Below are 18,782 nucleotides of genomic sequence, written 5' to 3'. Positions count from 1 at the left end.
TTCATGCTCTATTGGTGAGTGTGTCACACTCACTTTGACATGTCAGCAAAATGTGTCAAAATGACACAACGAAACCTTACATAAGGTATCTAAAATGAACATCACCCAGTTGAGATATCTAAGTGAAATTTAGTGCCAACTTTAGGATGCTACCAATGAGTTTGGCCTAAAAAAATACATTTATTTTCAATGGTGCTCTACCATGAGTCCATGACTATTAAAATCTCATATGACTTTGACATTTAGGGGAGTTGTAGATGTGATTGGCATGCCACCTCATTATCCACTCCCCCTTCCCCTTCCATTTCTTCTTATATAATTTTGTCTGTGTTTCACACTGTTATAAAATTAAGAAAGAGAAGAATATATGAACGAGAATAATTTCTTCTTACAGATTTACTTGGGGTATTTCATAGAATTTTCTTGTGAAATACTTTCATAAATATCGCTAGAAATTTTCTTTTTTTAATTAGGAATTTTCACTAGGTATCCATTTTTCTGGTAAAAAAGGTCGAGGGAGGTGATTGTAGATTAGAAAAGAAATACAATGAAGAAAAAGAACAATGACTTGAAAACAGATTTGAAGAAAAAATTCAACCTCCATTGAAGGAGTTTAAGCTTGGGGTATTTCATAGGAATTTTCTTGCGAAATACTTTCATAAATATTGCTAGAAATTTTCTTTTTTTAACTAGGAATTTTCACCTCCAATATTCCTTTGAATTTTCTTGGAGATCTTCATGGGGAATTACTTGCAAATTATTTCCATAATAATCTGCAGGCAAATTCCTTTTGGTATAAAATTTTACCAACTAATTCTTGCAAAATTTTGGTAGTTAATCGCAAATAACTGACCTGTGGATTTATTTCCGCAGCTGAATTATCTAGGGATATTTTATATCCGCAAGTAAGAGTTACCTATAAAGATTTTACTATCTGATTTTATTTGGCAAGAAAATCCACAGGTAATCAAATTAGCTAGCTGGGGATTGTAATGTATTATCCCACTACATAAAAAATGATTATTAGCGGCAATTAATTAACGATAGTGACTTAATTATCGCTAAATATATATTTTTAACAACAATTAACATTCTTTGTATGTGTCCCTAAAACCTTTAGCGATATTGGTTCTAATGTCACTTAACTAATGCCGATAAAAAATTTAGCACTCTTTATTAACACAAAAAAAGATCCTTGGATGGATTAACAGGAACTCCTGCAGATTTCTACAAAAGAATATGGAAAATGGAGCCAGAATTAAAGATATCATCTTACAATTATATATGTAGGGAAAAGGCAGTGAGTGTAAATGGAAGAGTCTACATCCTACATAGAGTACCCAAGCACTTTGTAGGCTAGCTCAATTCTCTTATCTATCGGTACAATGCACATGGGCTCAGTGGCGGAGGGAGGATTTTCATCAAGCGGGTTCAAAAAAAAAGATTAATCACATAAATAATAGGCACATACATATATCTAAAAACTTAAATAGATCATTACAATTGTACTCTACGAAGTTTCATATCTTGAAATGTCTTAATAATAGCATCATTAGGAATACTATCAAATACATCTTTTTCTACAAAAGGCACCAAATAACCACTAAAAATATCATCACTCATTTGACTTCGCAAGTCATTATTGATAAACTTCATTGCCGAGAAAGCTCTTTCAACGGATGCAGTGGCAACTGGTAGAAGCAGTGGCGGAGGGAGGATTTTGATCAAGGGGGTTCAAAAAAAAAGATTAATCACATAAATAATAGGCACATATATATATCTAAAAACTTAAATAGATCATTACAATTGTACTCTACGAAGTTTCATATCTTGAAATGTCTTAATAATAGCATCATTAGGAATACTATCAAATACATCTTTTTCTACAAAAGGCACCAAACAACCACTAAAAAAATCATCACTCATTTGACTTCGCAAGTCATTCTTGATAAACTTCATTGCCGAGAAAGCTCTTTCAACGGATGCAGTGGCAACTGGTAGAAGTAGAGCAAGTTTCACTAAGTGGAACACCAAAGGATAATTTGAATGTTTTTTTGTTTGGACTAATCTTTTGGAAAGATCACAAAGTCCATTTAGATCAGAGAACCTTTCATCAACATCACGAACATCAATAATGTAACTTACAAGTTGATTCTCAAGAGTATCCATATTAAATTCATCAAAATCATCTGGATATAATTCAGCCATCCTCATTATTTTTTTGCTGTCAAAACTTGAAAACGAGTTAATTGGATTCAAACAAGCAATTCCATGGAGCAAATCAATAGATACCTCATTAAAACGATCATTAAGCTCTTGAAGTTGCCAATCAATAATATTCCAAAACACTTCAACACGGTAATGATGTAAGACTGTATAGTGAGCAAGTCTTCGCCGTGATCTTAAAGAGCTAACATATGGCTCCTCAAAGTTAGGTATCAAAATTTCATGTTTGGTACAAAATATAGATACCTTAGCAATAAGAGAATTCCATTCATCATCCCTTAAAACTTGCAACCTTTTCTTTGCTACTTCATCAAGTAGCATGGCATTTGCAACATCTTGCTCCTTTCTTTGTAAGCATTTATTGAGCTCATTTGTGATTGCTAATACATCTCTCATCAAATGCAACATGAACGCAACCTCAATTGTTTGACAAGATTCAAGATGTCCCATTGCCTTGGCTCTTTCATCCATACTTTGTGCATCAAGAGCAAGTGATTCAAGAACTTCAACAATAGAGCCAAACATAAGAATAAAATTGTTAAAGGATTTATAATGAGATCCCCAACGAGTATCACAAGCTCTTGAAAGATCAAGTTGTTGATTCAAGCCCCTACCGGTTGTCAATTCACCCATATCTAATGCATCTTGAATTGCTGCTTTTTGAGAATCTCGTAAATCATCCATACGCTTAAAAGAAGATCCCAATACATTAAAAATATTTGAGACCAATACTACAAGTTTTCCCACTTCAACACACTTTTTAGAGATCCCAACAAGAGTTAGTTGAAGTTGATGAGCAAAACAATATATAGAATAAGCCGATCTACTTTCTTGCCTAATCAACATTTTAAGTCCATTGACCTCACCTTGCATATTGCTTGCCCCATCGTAACATTGTCCACGCACACGTGATGGACTCAAAGAATGTTGAGCAAGTAAATTAATAATTGTCTCTTTCAAGGATAATGCACTAGTATCTTGAATATGAATAATGTCAATAAGTCGCACCATCACGAATCCCATTCTATCAACATATCGTAATACAATAGCCATTTGCTCCTTGCGTGAAATATCAAAAGATTCATCAACTAGTAAGGCAAAGTAGTCACCATTTAGTTCCTCGAGAATAGCTTTAACTGTTTCTATCTTGCATGCAGTCACAATATCTTTTTGAATTATTGGAGAAGTCATTTGATCATTTTGAGGGGCATGTTCAAGTACATAATCACGAATTTTATCACATCTTTTTGCATACCATGAGAGAATCTGGAGAAAATTACCCCTACTAAGTGATGATTTAGATTCATCATGACCTCGAAATGCAAGTCCTTGAGTTATGAGAAGTCTTACTACATCAACCGAAACACTTAAGCGGATATAATATCCATGTTTAATTTGATTAGATTGTCTCTCAAATGCAGATTGAATCGACTGTTGTTGTCGTAGTAAATCCTGACATTTCTTTTTTGATCGATTATGTGGGCTATTCTGCAGACCAATATGCTTGTCAAGACCACTCTTTTTATTCCAATTCTTAAATCTTGTACATGAAAATACTTCGCCTCCACCTTGATTAATATTGTGATCTTTAAATAGATAGCAATACAAGCAATAGGCTGCATCTTTACTAACACTGTACTCCAACCAATCATGATATACATCATCAAACCATTCATGATTAAAACGACGCATTGCTCCAGAAATATTTGTTTGAGGGTACTCATGCACCTCCAAGCGAGGTTGACAAGGACCATTCACAAGGTATGCCCCTCTAATAACATCACGATGATTTGGATGATAATTCAATATTGGAGTTCTTTCACCGGGATCAAACTTTAAAGTACTCAAATCAAATTCTTGAGAAGAATGTGATGGTACTTCAGAATGATTGACATTTTCTTCTTGGTTAGATTGACTATGACTATGAGAGGCTAAACTTGATTTCGATATTGGGGTAAAATACTTCTTCATTGAATATTAAGACTGGATTGTAAAGTAAAAGTTTAGTTAGAATTTAAGAGAAATAAACACACATTCAAAAGTCAAAACTATTATAAAAAAAAAGCATACACACAAGAAGGACCAAAACCAAAAAGCTTAAGCAATGGTTATTGGATTATTACATTATATTTCTCTATCTCTCCAATTTTAGATTAAGAAAATATATTAAATTAGCCAAACAAAAAAAATGAAACTTCAATGATATCAATAATTCAGCCAACTAAAAGAAAGCACATCAAGAAATAACGAAATAAGGTATATAGAAATCTAGTAAGAAAAAAGGGAACCAAAAACATACCAAAGTAATTATTAATGGAGATGAAAGAAACGATTGCGGATATAGACTTCAAGATTTCAATAATGACCAAGCAGCAGTGACAAGGAGCAGCCAGCAACAGCCTGTAGTGACAAGCAGCAGCCAGAGCAAGGAAGAAGAACAATGAAAAAAATAAAACGTGAAAAAATCCTAAAAGAAGAAAAGGTTTTTTAATATTTGACTTTGTAATTAGGGATTATCAGGTTTTTAATAAAGAAGAAAAGGGCTTTTTAATATTTGACTTTATAATTAGGGATTAAACTAATAAATCTTAAATTCCCGCCTAAAATAAAAGGCTGATAAAAAATTGCCTCTGTTCGGATTCGAACACGCGACCTAACGGTCAGGAGCGCGAATTCTTGAACCCCCAACGCCGCTGAGCTACGCCTTTGGTGTATGTTCAGGGGGTTCAATATTATATATATACACATAAATAAAAAATTTAATCGTATATATATAGTGTAATTTTTCGACGATGGGGGTTCATCCCCCCTTGGTTCAACGTAGATCCGCCCCTGCCTAAGCTACATCCTTTCGCCTCTAACACTAATACCTCTGCTCCACTACACTTCATCACCTCTTTTATATCCAATCATGACTATGTTTGTTTCACCTCCCTATGCCCCAATAGTCAGCAACTAGTTCATACTATTCCACATGATAGTGAACCTTCCTCTTATGAAGAAACAATTTTAAATCCTGCTTGGCAACTGGTAATGACACTAGAATTTGAGGCTTTATATACAAATGACACATGGGAGTTAGTCCCTTTACCCAAAGGCAAGCATGTTATTGGGTGCAAATGGGTGTATAAAATTAAGTACAAAGCAGATGGAAGTATAGAGAGGTTCAAGGCAAGTCTGGTAGTAAAGGGGTATACACAACAGGTTGGTATAGACTACAATGAGACTTTCTCACCTGTAGTAAAGATGACTACTGTTAGGACCCTCATTTATTTGGCCGTTAAAAAGGGTTGGGACTTGTATCAACTAGATATTAATAATGTTTTTCTCCATGGTGATTTGAATGAGGAGGTTTTCATGACATTACCACAAGGACTTGCAATGGATGGTAATGGCATGGTCTGCAGATTGAAAAAGTCATTATATGGCTTAAAGCAAGCCAGCCGGCAGTGGTATGATAAGCTAGCTAGCAGCCTCTGTTCAAAAGGGTACACTCATTCAAACAGTGACTATTCATTGTTTTATAAGAAGCAGGGTTGCTCAATAGTGTTTCTTGTTGTATATGTCGATGATATCATTTTAACTGGGACTGACTTGGAGGAAATTACCTCTTTGAAAGCCTTCTTGCATGATCAGTTTAGAATAAAGGATCTAGGGAAACTGCACTATTTTCTGGGATTGGAAATACTATATAGACCTGATGGGTCCTCATTTCACAAAGGAAGTTCACTCTTGGCCTCCTAAAGGAGTTTGATTCTATTGACTGCAAGACCACTACTTCACCACTTGATCCTGTTGAAAAACTGAAGGCCACAGAGGGCAAGTTATTATTAGATCCTACTCACTATAGAAAGTTGGTTGGCAAGCTCAATTTTCTCTCCAACACAAGAATGGATATTGCATATAGTGTCCAACACCTCAGTCAGTTCATGCAATCACCCAGAGAACCTCATTTGAAAGTTGCTTACCATGTCCTAAGATACCTCAAACAAGACCCTACATTGGGAATATTTGTCTCTAATAAACCTGACCTTAATATCAGTGCTTTTTGTGATTCAGACTGGGCAACTTGTCCTGATTCAAGAAAGTCAGTCAGTGGTTACCTAGTCCTCATGGGTGATAGTCCCATTAGTTGGAAGTCTAAGAAGCGCCACGGTCTCTTTATCTTCTGCAGAAGCTGAGTACAGGGTTGTGAGACAAGTAGTTGGTGAATTGGTATTACTGAAAAGATTACTTGATGAGATGACAGTGCAGTGCTCCTTGCCTATATCTGTTTTTTGTGATAGCCAGGCAGCCGTTCACATAGCTAAGAACCATGTTTTTCATGAGAGAACTAAGCACATAGAGGTGGACTGTCACTTTGTTAGAACCAAGCTCCAACAAGGACTGATCACACTCCAACACATTTCCACAGGTTCTCAATTGGCAGATATTTTCACCAAAGCCTTAACTGGTGTCAAGCATGCTACTCTTTTGGGCAAGTTGTCTGTGTTCAGCTCACCTCCAACTTGAGGGGGGGGGGGGTGATGAGATTACAATTTAGTTACACACAATTAACATTAGTTTTACAGTTACCATTAGAATTCACAAAGTTGGTTAGAGTTCACAATGTTAGTTGGTTAAGTTGTTATTCTGTCAGATCAAGTTAGTTAGCTGAATAGTGTATATATACACAATACTGTATTGATTATATTTTCTCAGTTTATTTTCAATAAAAAAATTCTTTCACTTCTCTCTCTTTGAATGCTCCTCTCGTGAAGCTTAAACCTCCATTAATGGAGGAAGCTTAATATTTTACAGCTTATGCTGTCGATTTTGTCAGGTTGCATTTGAAATTGCTTAATTCAATCATTTGTCATCAATAGCATCAAAGCAACAACCATGAGCCTTGGTGTCAATAACTAAATTCTTTCTAATGGAAACACTGTTAACCAAAGTTGTGCTATTCCCAATATCCAAATTAAAGGCAGTATCTGCAAAAGAAACCAAGGACACAATCAAGAATCATCCTTGTACTAAGCTCCTGCTATACATAGAGTCTGGGGAAGGATCGGACAACAAGGGTGTATTATATGTAGTCTTACCTTGATCGTTGATCTTTTCTTCTTTTTCGCTCAAACTAGATTCTTGACTAGTATCACTTTCTTTTGCCTCATCATATGTATCCTGATTATCATTAATATCATGCTCCTTATCTTTTCGTTTTTCTAAGTACTTGTTGTATTGCTCTTCAGGACCCTCAACCAAACATATCATAAATTGTATGCTCAATCTGTTAAATTAGGTGTTGGGCCTAACTTCACACCCCAAAAGCTAGCTCAAAGGGAGGAGGATTGCTGACAGTGTTTCCTAAACATAGTGTCATATTGCATCAAACTCTTAGTAACTCCCAACACAACACTTTTTGTGGGAGTACAAGTCAAAGTTCTGCATTTCATCTATAACAGGAGTACAGGACATAAATAAATAAGCAACTGTTTTGATTTTCTCAGTTCCTGGAGGACCTCAAATTAGCTTAACCCCATTCCGGGGACCACATTCTCTTGTAGCAACAACACGATAATATCCACAATGTAGTCGTTACAAGAGTTTTGTTCATGGGAGATTTTCTTTCAACGGTTTTAATATTTTTCTTTTATATTAGTTTTCATATGCAGGCCGATTGACCAAATTATATAATAATATTATGTTTTTAGTATAAGTTTTTATCATCAACTTTGTCACCGTCTTAATTTACAATTTGTAAACTTCCATATAACGTCCTAATCACTTTTGAACCTAGCAACAAAAACCTCTTGTTGAGCATTATCTGAAAGGACTCAACAATGGCTCTTGAAGCTATTACAAAATCACTATTTATACACTAAAAAAATATTCAATGGCTATTCCCATAAGCAATATATTTCCACCCCCAAATGTTCAATGGTTAATTCTCAATTAAGCGATATTGATAGTGGTTACTTGTTACAAAGTGACTTCAAATAAAATTCCAAATTCTCTCATATTTTGCCTTTATTTCGAAAAATAAATAGCTGATAGTAAATAATCACATACGACTTAGTTCTCGCTTTATTTCATGTGGGATTCAACCCAACCTCAAGGGCGGACCCACCCGAAGTGTCAAGCAATACCCCTTCATCAGAAAGTTACATTGTATATAGAGGTCAAATTTTTGTTATATATATGGCGGAGCCACATATAGTTTAATTATAAATTAATGAATGTGAAAATACTTGATACAATAGTTCAAAATGGAATAGAGAAAGTAAATTAGTATATGAAATATTTAGATACAAGATGAAATTGTTAATTTAAATAATTTTTAGCTATACATAAAAATAAGAAAATTTTTAGAATGATGCAATATTTATTATGCAATTGTATTTCATCATTTCACTTTTTAATTGAATTTTTCGTTAATATGTACTTTATTATATGTAAGATGATTCCTCACATAGAATGCACCACAGGAATATATCCCGTGAGTAAAAGTTGTTATAAAAATAATTTTAAGCCAATCATAGCCTCACAATTACTACTACAGTCTTCTCCAAGTCAACATGCAGTCTTCTTCATCCTTTTTCTACTACTACTACTATTACTTCAACTGCATTCTGCCAAAAACATTAATGGTATTCTCCATCTACCATGACTATTCTCCTCTCATTTCTCACTTTTTCTCTTCTCTTCCTCCCATTTTCCATTTCCTCATCACTTAATTACCCCCCCTTCCCTGAAAAACACTTCATCAATTGTGGTTCTGATTCTCCCATCGTACTCAACCGCGGCGGCGGCACCACCACTTTTGCCGGCGACGGCGACTTGAACTTCGACCCCAACCACAGTGATTCCGTTAAAGACCACACCACTACTACAGGTTTAGCTGGAATCTATCAAACCGCCAGAAAGTTCACTAAATCTGGGTCATACAATCTTCGAATTGATGAAAATGGGGTTTACATGGTACGGCTTCATTTCTTTCCTTTCGTTTCTCTATTCGATGCGAAATTCAGTGTTTCCGCTTCTGGGTTTTTGCTATTGTCCAATTTTAGCATACCTAGAAACTTAATAACTATCAAAGAGTTTCTGGTTCCTGTACTAAAAGGTCGTAATTTGGAAATCATTTTCAGACCTGATTCTTCTTTTGCATTTGTTAATGCAATAGAAGCATTTGTTACTCCTCAAAGTTTCATTCCTAACTCTAATGACACAACCCATGTCACTAGCAGCAAAAATGATTTATCCTCGAGTGTTTTGAATGTTATTCATAGGATTAATGTTGGGGGTTCTAATATTACCGACGATATGGATACCATGAGGAGAAAATGGGTAGCTGATGATGATTACTTACTTATCAAAAGATTAGCTAAGAACCTTACAATGTATAGTACAAGGCCTAACTATGATCCAGTAGAAGGGGCTACTCAGTATGATGCTCCTGATTTGGTTTATAAAACTGCCAAAGAAATGAATAGTAGTCATGTTGAGACTCAAAGTGACAACTTCTTTAACATAACTTGGCGTTTTGAGGTGAAAAGGAAAGCTACATTTTTTGTACGTCTACACTTTTGTGACATTGTTAGTGATCAGCGGAATGGTACAGTTTTCAATGCCTATATATATGGTCAGTTTGGTAAGCCAATTAGTCCATATGATAGATTTGAACACTTTGCAGTTCCTTTTTATGTTGATTTTGTGGTGGATTCAGATGGTTCTGGTTTTATGAATATCTCAGTTGGTCCTCGGAATGATTCAAAGTCTATAAATGCTTTTTTGAATGGGGTGGAATTAATGGAGTTGATTAATGATCGGGTTGAGTGGGGTGGAGAAAAGAATAACAATGTTTGGATAATTGTTGGTTCTGTTGTTGGTGGTGTGGTTCTCATTTCTGTTTCTATTGTGGTGATCTTGTGTTGTTTGAAACCAAGAAAAGCACAAACGGTTGAGAACTCGAGTTGGTGGCCAAGGATGAGTGTTAATGCTGGAAGTACAGAGGATAGGACTCCTGTAAGAACTCCAATTGGTAGCACTACTCCTGATATGAACCTTGGGTTAAAGATATCTTTCGCAGAGATTTTGCATGCTACTAATAAGTTTGATCCCAAATTTATGATTGGTGAGGGTGGTTTTGGGAAAGTTTACAAAGGAACTTTACACAGTGGTGTTAAAGTGGCTGTGAAAAGAAGTGAAGCTGGACATGGGCAGGGTCTTATGGAATTTCAAACTGAGATAATGCTCTTGTCCAAAATCCGCCATCAACATCTTGTTTCATTGATTGGTTATTGTGATGAACGAGATGAGATGATACTTGTTTATGAATTCATGGCGAAGGGAACTTTGAGAGAGCATTTGTACAGTTCGAATGAAGATCTTGGTAAATCATCTTCACGGTCAAAATTATCGTGGGATCAAAGGCTTCAAATTTGTATAGGTGCAGCTAATGGTCTACAGTACCTTCATGCCGGCTTACCTGAGCCAACTATTCACAGGGATATTAAGTCAACAAACATACTTCTTGATGAAGATTATGTTGCCAAAGTTGCTGATTTCGGTCTCTCCAAATCAGGTCAACCTGAAGAAACACACATTGTTACTGATGTTAAAGGTAGCTTCGGTTATCTTGATCCCGAGTACCTGAAATCAATGCAACTAACTCAAAAGTCTGATGTCTATTCTTTTGGAGTTGTACTTTTTGAAGTACTTTGTGCTAGACCAGCTGTTGATAATATGCTTCCAAGAAATCAAATGAACTTAGCTGAATGGGGACTTTCTTGGATAAAAGAAAACCAGATCGAAAAGATAATTGATCCATTTCTTGTAGGTAAAATTAACCCAAACTCTCTGAGGAAATTCGGAGAAATAGCAGAAAAGTGTCTGCAAGAGAATGGCACTGATAGGCCTAAGATGATGGATGTGTTGTGGGACTTGGATTACGCTCGACAGCTTCAACACCCTACAATGCCCCAACAATCTCATGAGGATACCAACTCCGATGTTTCGTGGCAAGTGGCATTGCCTGGTATCAATCGCTTACCTTCTATAAATGTAAGCACAAGCTTTGTCAGTGTCACTGATAGCGAGGCTTTTTCAGAATTGAGGATCGATGAAACCAGATGATTTGTGGCCTCGTTGTTGTTAGCATTCATCTGATGATATGTAATTTCATCTTATTCTACTTCATTCTGTCTAATGTAATTGTGTATCAAAACAGTGTGTAATAGTCAGTGTTCAGTTTTAATTTCTGCATTGGATAATAGGCAAATGCCTCTTGACAATGCATCTGTATTGATAGTATATAATATTTTGATAATAAAGTCTCGTGTCTATTCTCCCATAGTGTCTAGTTTTAGTTTTTGTTTGTTCAAATTTATAACATATCATCATCTCTAAAATTCTCTATCATCTAAAAAAAAATACAAAAAAACCCTCTCGGATACATCTCTATCTCCTCTCAAATACATCTCTAGCTATCCCCTTTCAGATATATACCTCCACTCTTTGATACATCCCTCCTAGTAAGTAATGTATCATTTGTAATATATCGGATAACTAAAGAATATATTCGAGAATAATGCAAAATCCAAGATTTTTATTATTAGGAAAACTTAATGTAATTAGTCGTATGAATTTCTGTACTTCATATAAATTATACTAAAACAAATGCTTTATTTGCTTTCGCTCTAGAGTCTTTCATGCTACTTTTATTGTTAACTTTTAATTATTACCCAAAAGTTCCATTGAAATATCCGTCTATTTATTTGTTATCAAACTCTACTTATATTTATTTGGCAAAAGTACTCATTACCCCTGAACTTGAAGCTTTTTATACGATATACACCTAAACTAAATTCCGTTTTAATTACCCCCTTGAACTTGTTTATTCCTCCGTCGCATACACCTTTATTGTCCGATCACTCCAATCGTGTCTACATGCGTATGACACCTAGATAAATATTAGCCACCTGGATAAATATTAGCCACCTGGATAAATTTTAGCCACCTAGATAATTAAATGTCAAACTTTGTCACCTAGATTAAAACTTCCGGACTAATCTCTAAACCTCTCACTAAGCTCTAACTTTTGGTAAGAAGTGTAATCGACGGACGAACTTTTGGCTCTCTAAGAAGTGTAATCGACGGAGTAAAGGATAGATTTCGCGGATCTCTTTCTGGATTTGGGTTAGTTGCAGTTCTTAGACGTGAAGGCTTGCTCGGTTTCGTGAAGTGTTTGGTCGATTGATCGATTTTCTTTCGATCTTGTCTGAAATTGTTACCAAGTAAGTGATTATCCACTCTTATGATGTGTTATTGTTTGTTTCATTTACTTTTTCATTTATATTTTGCCCTATTTTTCATTTAAGATTTTGCCGTAATTTGACTAGGGTTTCGCCATAGTTTCTGATTAGGGATTTTATAGTTTTCAACTAGAATTTTCACTTAATGAATGTATTATTATGAAGTCGTTCAACTTATGCATGCATGAGTATTAGGGTTTCTGGTAATTAGTTCAAAAAATTAGGGCTTTTTAGTAAAATTAAGATTCTATGGTTTTTATTTCAATATTCTATTTTGGTATTGTTAAATGGTGGGGTATTTTGTAATTTCCTTATGTATATTTGTATGATGTTGAGTAATATGGCTACTAAGTACCAATTATGTTTTTGTATTGTTTATTATAATTTCCTTGTATAATTGTATGCTTATGAGTTAAATTTGGTTTTGTTGCTTCTGTTTTGGTGTTGTTGCCTCTGTTTTGGTGTTATTGTATATTTTTTGGTGTTGTTGCTTCTGTTTTGATGTTGTTGCCTCGGTTTTGGTGTTATTGTATGTTTTTTGGTGTTGTTGCCTTTGTCTTGTTGTTGCTGCCTATATTGATTGTTATTGGTGGTTATAGGTTGACACTATGGCTACTAAGTACCTCAATTTAAGGTTCAAATTTGGGGGTATCTTGGTGAGTGAGGTAGGTCCAATATATGTTGGGGGTAGGACTGAATATGTAGAGAATGTGGATGAAGATCATTTGTCAATTCCTGAACTTGCAGATTATGCTAAGTCTTTTGGGATTAGTAAGTTGGGGAAAACTTATGCTAAGTCTCTAGGGGGTGATCTGGTGGAATTAAAAAATGACATGGACATTTGTAACATTGCATTATTTATGCATGATGGGGACACAATAGATATTTATGTGTGTGATGACACTATTATGGAGGATGTGGGTCCCAGTGAAGGTCAAATTAGTCAATTTGTAAGTCAAGTGGTTGAGTCTTTTAATGCACATGGGGAATCTGATGGTTTTTTAACTGCACAGCCAAAAAAATCAGATCTAGGGTTAGGTTCCTCTTCTTCCTTTCCATCTAGTGAAAGAGTTGAGAATGATGGGGTTGCAAGGGTCCAACAAGAAACTGATGATGATTATTCTTCAATAGATTGGACTGATACTGAAGAAGAAGGTGAACCTACTGTCCAACAAGGAACTGAACCTTCTATTCAAGAAGAAGTTGAACCAAGTGCCCAAGAAAATGCAGAGGAAGACATAGACAGTGATTCTATTTGTTCTGGCCAGTCTATTGACTATGCAAGTGATGTGCATGAGGAGTTGAGGATTGTTAAGGAAGATGTGAGAAAGTTTAAAGAAAGTAAGAGGAGAAAGAAGAGGGAAAAAACAAAAGGGTTTTTAGGTGAAGTTGGACTTGATGAAGGGTATAAGGATATTGAAAAAGGCAAAAAAAATTTCAAGGATAAGCTAACAGAGGATAAGCCATACTATGACAGTTCTGATTGTGATAGTTTTCAAAGTGATGAAGAAGAACCTGTTTCTGATGATGAACTTGAAGGAGGGAGTTAAGGGGAAGAAAGAAGAGTAATAGAGTGATATATGATTCTACTTGTGATGTTGTAATATGGCAATGTGGTTTGGTATTTGAAAGTGTAAAGGAATTTAAAGAGGCAATTACAAAATATGCTATAAAAAAAGGAGTTGAGTTAGACAAGTATGTGAATAAGAGTACTAGAGTAAGAGTCAAGTGTAAAAGTGGTTGTCCATGGCTGTTGTTTGCAAGCAAGGAAGGGAGGAGTGAGAACTTCACTATCAAGACATACAACCCAAGGCACAGATGTACCAGGACCACCAATAATATTTTGTGTAATTCAAAATTTTTATGTAAGTATCTGAAAGATAGGATTATTTCTCAACCTAGTATAAAAGGGCGGGAAATACAAGATTTGGTGATGAAAGAGTTGAATGTTCATGTAGGCAAGGCAGTTTGCTTAAAAACAAGAAAAAATATTTTAAAGGAAATTATGGGGGATCATGTGGCAGAATTTAACAGAATCCTAGACTACAGGGATGTGTTACTCCAAACAAATCCTAATAGCACTTGTGTTGTTAAACTTAAAGATTCAGAATCAGAAAATGGGATGAAACAGTTTCACTCATTTTATATATGTTTTGATGCTATGAAAAATGGTTTCCAACAAGGATGCAGAAGATGTATAGGGGTAGATGGGTGTTTTCTAAAAGGAATTTGTAAGGGTCAACTTTTGGTAGTTGTTGCTAAGGATGCAAACAACCAAATGTATCCAATAGCATGGACAGTAATTGGTACTGAAAGCAAGTTGACATGGAAATGGTTCATGACCATTCTGCAAAATGATCTTAATCTAGGAAATGGTTCCCAGCTCACTATCATTAGTGATATGCAAAAGGTAATTGAATTTCTTTTTTTTTATCTTTAATTTAATTTGATCAAAATTTAACTATCTTTCTTATTTTGCTTTGCAACTACAGGGACTAATAGCTGCTGTAGATGAACTATTTCCAGAATGTGTGCTAGACACATATTAGCGAATTGGTCACAAAACTTCAGAGGCATAGAGAGAAGGAAGAAATTTTGGGCTTGTGCTAGATCAACATTTAAGGCACAATTTAAGTACAATATAAATGTACTATCTAAGTTGGGAAAAGGTATAGTTGATGCCCTTATCAAATACAATAAGGAGAAATAGTGCAAAGCTTTTTTTCAAAATGTGATAGTATAGATAACAACATGGCAGAGAGTTTCAATGCTTGGATCTTGGGACCTAGGAACAAGACTATTGTAACTATGTTGGAAGAAATTAGAGTTAAGGTGATGAGTAGGGTGAGTAAGTCAAGAGCATTTGCTGAAACATGGACAGATGGAATATCTCCAATGGAAATGATGGTATTCAATACCAATGTAACAAGATCAATGCAGTGCAACATTGAATGGAATGGTGATGATGAATTTGAAGTGTTAGAAGGGGTATATAAGCATACTGTGAACTTGGGTCAACAGAAATGTAGTTGCAGATCTTGGGAATTAAAAGGTATCCCATGTGCACACGATATAGCAGCAATGAACCACTTGAACATGGATGCATCACAAGCAATTTCAAGCTGGTATAGAAAAGAGACATATCTGAAGACATATTCTCATTTCATTCAACCAGTCCCAAACATGGAAATGTGGCCTGAAAGCAGAAACCCAATGGTTGAACCACCTGAGGCAAGGCAAATGCCTGGTAGGCCACCAAAGAACAGAAGGAGAGAAATTGGTGAAGTGAGAAAAGCTGGGAAATTGCCAAGAATGGAGACAGTAATGACATGTTCAATTTGCAAAGGAGCAAATCATAATAAGAGAAATTGTCCAAAAAATCCTAAACCTAAGTCTACACCAACACCCACTCAAGAGGTACATTCACATTAATTTACTTTTATAAATTAGATTAGGTTACTTATTAATTTAATCTCTTGTTGTACTTTTTTTCTACTCATATTAGTCCACCACTGGAAAAAAGAGGGGTAGAGGTCAATATGAAAGAGCAAGCAACAGCAAGACTGGTACAATGTTGTTAATATTGCAGCAAGGATTGTCTAGCAGTAGGAGGGTTAATACTGGTGTGGTGAGTTCTGCGCATGTGACAGGTGATATTGGTTTTAAACCTACCAAGGGACTGAAGTGGAAAGGCAAACAGGTCATGACTCAAAGAGAACTTCAAGTCCAAAGTGTTATGCGTCATATTCAAACCAAATCAAAAGCTGTTGGAGTTCAAACAAGGGCACAAGCCAAGGGAAAATCACCCTCAAAGAAAACTTCTTAGTTGTGTGGTTGTATTTTGTGCTTGTGTGGTTGTTCAATCAAACTTAAAGTAGTGTATGTTTTGTGTTTTGGTGCTTGTGTGGTTGTTCAACCAAACTTAAAGTAGTGACTGTTTTTTGTTTTGGTGGTTAACTTAAGTTATTGTGGTTGTTGGTTGAAACAATGAAACACTATGATGTTTGTGTTTGATGATCAAGAAAACACTAGTTATGTTATGCCTTTATGTTATTATTTCGTGTTTTGTTATCATATTTCCAATTACATGTAACTGTAGTTTTATGAAAAAAGGACAAGTCAATTGAACATACACAAAGATATATTTATATATATATATAGCTTTAATCAGTAGAAACATACATCACTAAAACACCAAACCAAACTAATCCACAAAATGAGAATCCTAGAACCAAAAGACCTTGCGTTAATAACAATTGCATTCACAAAAAAAATTTCAACGACACACTAAATAAAAGAACAATATCACATTACATATCAAACTAATGCCCAAAATTAGTTTCAACAACCTTCTACATTTCAGTTGTTTTTCTTGTTTGTTGGTCTTCTTCAACAGACCCAAAATCACAGTATTCGCCTGGCTAGGAAATTCTGGATCATACCAATCGAAAAAGTTACAAGGATTTCGAAATGAGGACTGCATTTCATAAAATCAAAGTTAAAAAAATTACATAATACGAACTTGGCAAATAAAAAGCAAAAAAATATGAAACAATACATACCCCATAGTGTCTACAACCGAGAAATCTACGTCCGGGATTGTCATTTGTCCATGAAATTTTCAGAATTGGAGGAGTCCCACATAAGCAAACAAGTCTCCTATTATAATTCATGAATTTAGCAAGAGCATTTAAAACAAAAAAGAGAGAAAATTTTTGAAATTTGAAAAGGAAGAAGGGATTAGGGAGAATAAATAGTTAGAGATAGAGAGAGAAAAATCTTTAAAATATGCCAAATATTAAAGAAAAATGGCTCTTTTACGTTTTTTACCGTTGTACCTTTATGATGTGGCAAAAAATCACTTCCTCACGCGCCTAGTAGAGTGTGTTGAAAAAGGTGCACGTGACAGAGGAATAAACAAGTTCGGGGGGGGGGGGGGGGGGGGGAGGTAATTAAAACGAAATTTAGTTTAGGTGTACACCGTATAAAAAGCTTCAAGTTCAGGGGGGTAGTGAGTACTTCTGCCTATTTTTTTAAAAATATATAATTATATATATATTTTTAAATTTTTTTCAAACACTCAAATGTATTTTTCATAAATGATGAGTTCTGTGATACCAAATATTTTTTAATGTTAAATTGATTTTATAAATAATATTTAATTTAGAATAAAGTATTGAAATTGATAATAACCTGTTGAAATGTTTAGTGAAAAGAAATGATAAAGAATTTTATTAGAATGAATTAATATATCCTTAATTTTTATTTATAAGAAATAATAAATTAAAAGTATATGAATGGGAGAATAACAAATGACAAAAAAATAAATGAAGAGGCAGTTATGAGTTCTATTTTACGAAGAGTATTTTGAGACTTTAAAAACACATGAGGTATGAAATAGTTAAGTATTTGGTCAAATAAAAAGTGTTTTTGCATTGAAATACAATCAAATAGTTAAGTATTTTTTTTAATCAAAATTTTCAGGCTTTTTATTGATTAGAAAAGCTGAAATAAACACAAAACATCACTAATTTGGGTCTACTACACAAATCTAATAACTTTATTAAATAGAGAAAGGGTCGCCCAACTCGGACCAAACCCTTTCCTAATATAAACAACAACAAAAAAAAAGCCTAATCATCTAAGACATCTTCCTTAAGATTAAGTTTCCTAATTCGCCGCTCCTTCCTCTTCATCTCTCCAAAAGACCTCCACATTTAAAAAATGTTTTTCCTATGATCGAACAAGACATTCCGTCTCCTTAATTATGTTGTGAATGATCAATGTTCTTAAGAGGAAGATCATAAGAACATCAATTACCCACAACATGAGGAGACTGAAGGCCCTGTTTGATCATAGAATAAACATTTTTAGAAGAAAAGGTTTCTTGGAGAGATGAAGAGGAAGCAACGGCGGATTAATAAACCTAATCTTATGGAAGATGTCTTAGATGGTTAGGTTTTCTTGTTTATATAGGGAAATGGTTTGGTCCGAGTTGGGCAGCCTTTTCTCTATTTAGTAAAGTAATTAGATTTGGGCGATAGGCCCAAATAAGTGATGTTTATGTTGGTTTCGGCATTTCTAATTAATAAAAAGCCTGGAAATTTCAATTTTTTTTAAAAAAAAAATTAAAATCATAATTTAGGTTAAAAATTATGACTCTTCATTAATTTTTTTAACTTAATAAGCGATTTTGAGTATTTACTAGACACATAGATAAGCTTGTTTAAAAAATAAAAAATAATAATTTATGAGCTAGTT

General features: G+C 34.7%; 2 protein-coding genes across 2 annotated transcripts; one reads left to right on the top strand and one right to left on the bottom strand.

Moving 5' to 3' along the window:
- Window positions 1-1,800: 1,800 nt before the first annotated feature.
- LOC125810323 (uncharacterized) lies at window positions 1,801-4,197 on the bottom strand. Its single transcript, XM_049489829.1, has one exon. The coding sequence runs from the start codon at window positions 4,195-4,197 to the stop codon at window positions 1,801-1,803; it is 2,397 nt and encodes a 798-aa protein (XP_049345786.1).
- Window positions 4,198-8,874: 4,677 nt separating this feature from the next.
- On the top strand, window positions 8,875-11,524 carry LOC125810311 (probable receptor-like protein kinase At5g24010). The gene has a single exon (XM_049489819.1). It carries the CDS (start codon window positions 8,875-8,877, stop codon window positions 11,341-11,343), a length of 2,469 nt encoding a protein of 822 aa, XP_049345776.1. The 3' UTR covers window positions 11,344-11,524.
- Window positions 11,525-18,782: the final 7,258 nt, after the last annotated feature.

The sequence above is a fragment of the Solanum verrucosum genome, unplaced genomic scaffold (genome assembly GCF_900185275.1).
Source record: "Solanum verrucosum unplaced genomic scaffold, falcon-dt-bn FXZP01000038.1, whole genome shotgun sequence".
In the NCBI taxonomy this organism is placed as follows: domain Eukaryota; kingdom Viridiplantae; phylum Streptophyta; class Magnoliopsida; order Solanales; family Solanaceae; genus Solanum; species Solanum verrucosum.
This window is presented reverse-complemented; position numbering and strand designations above follow the sequence as displayed.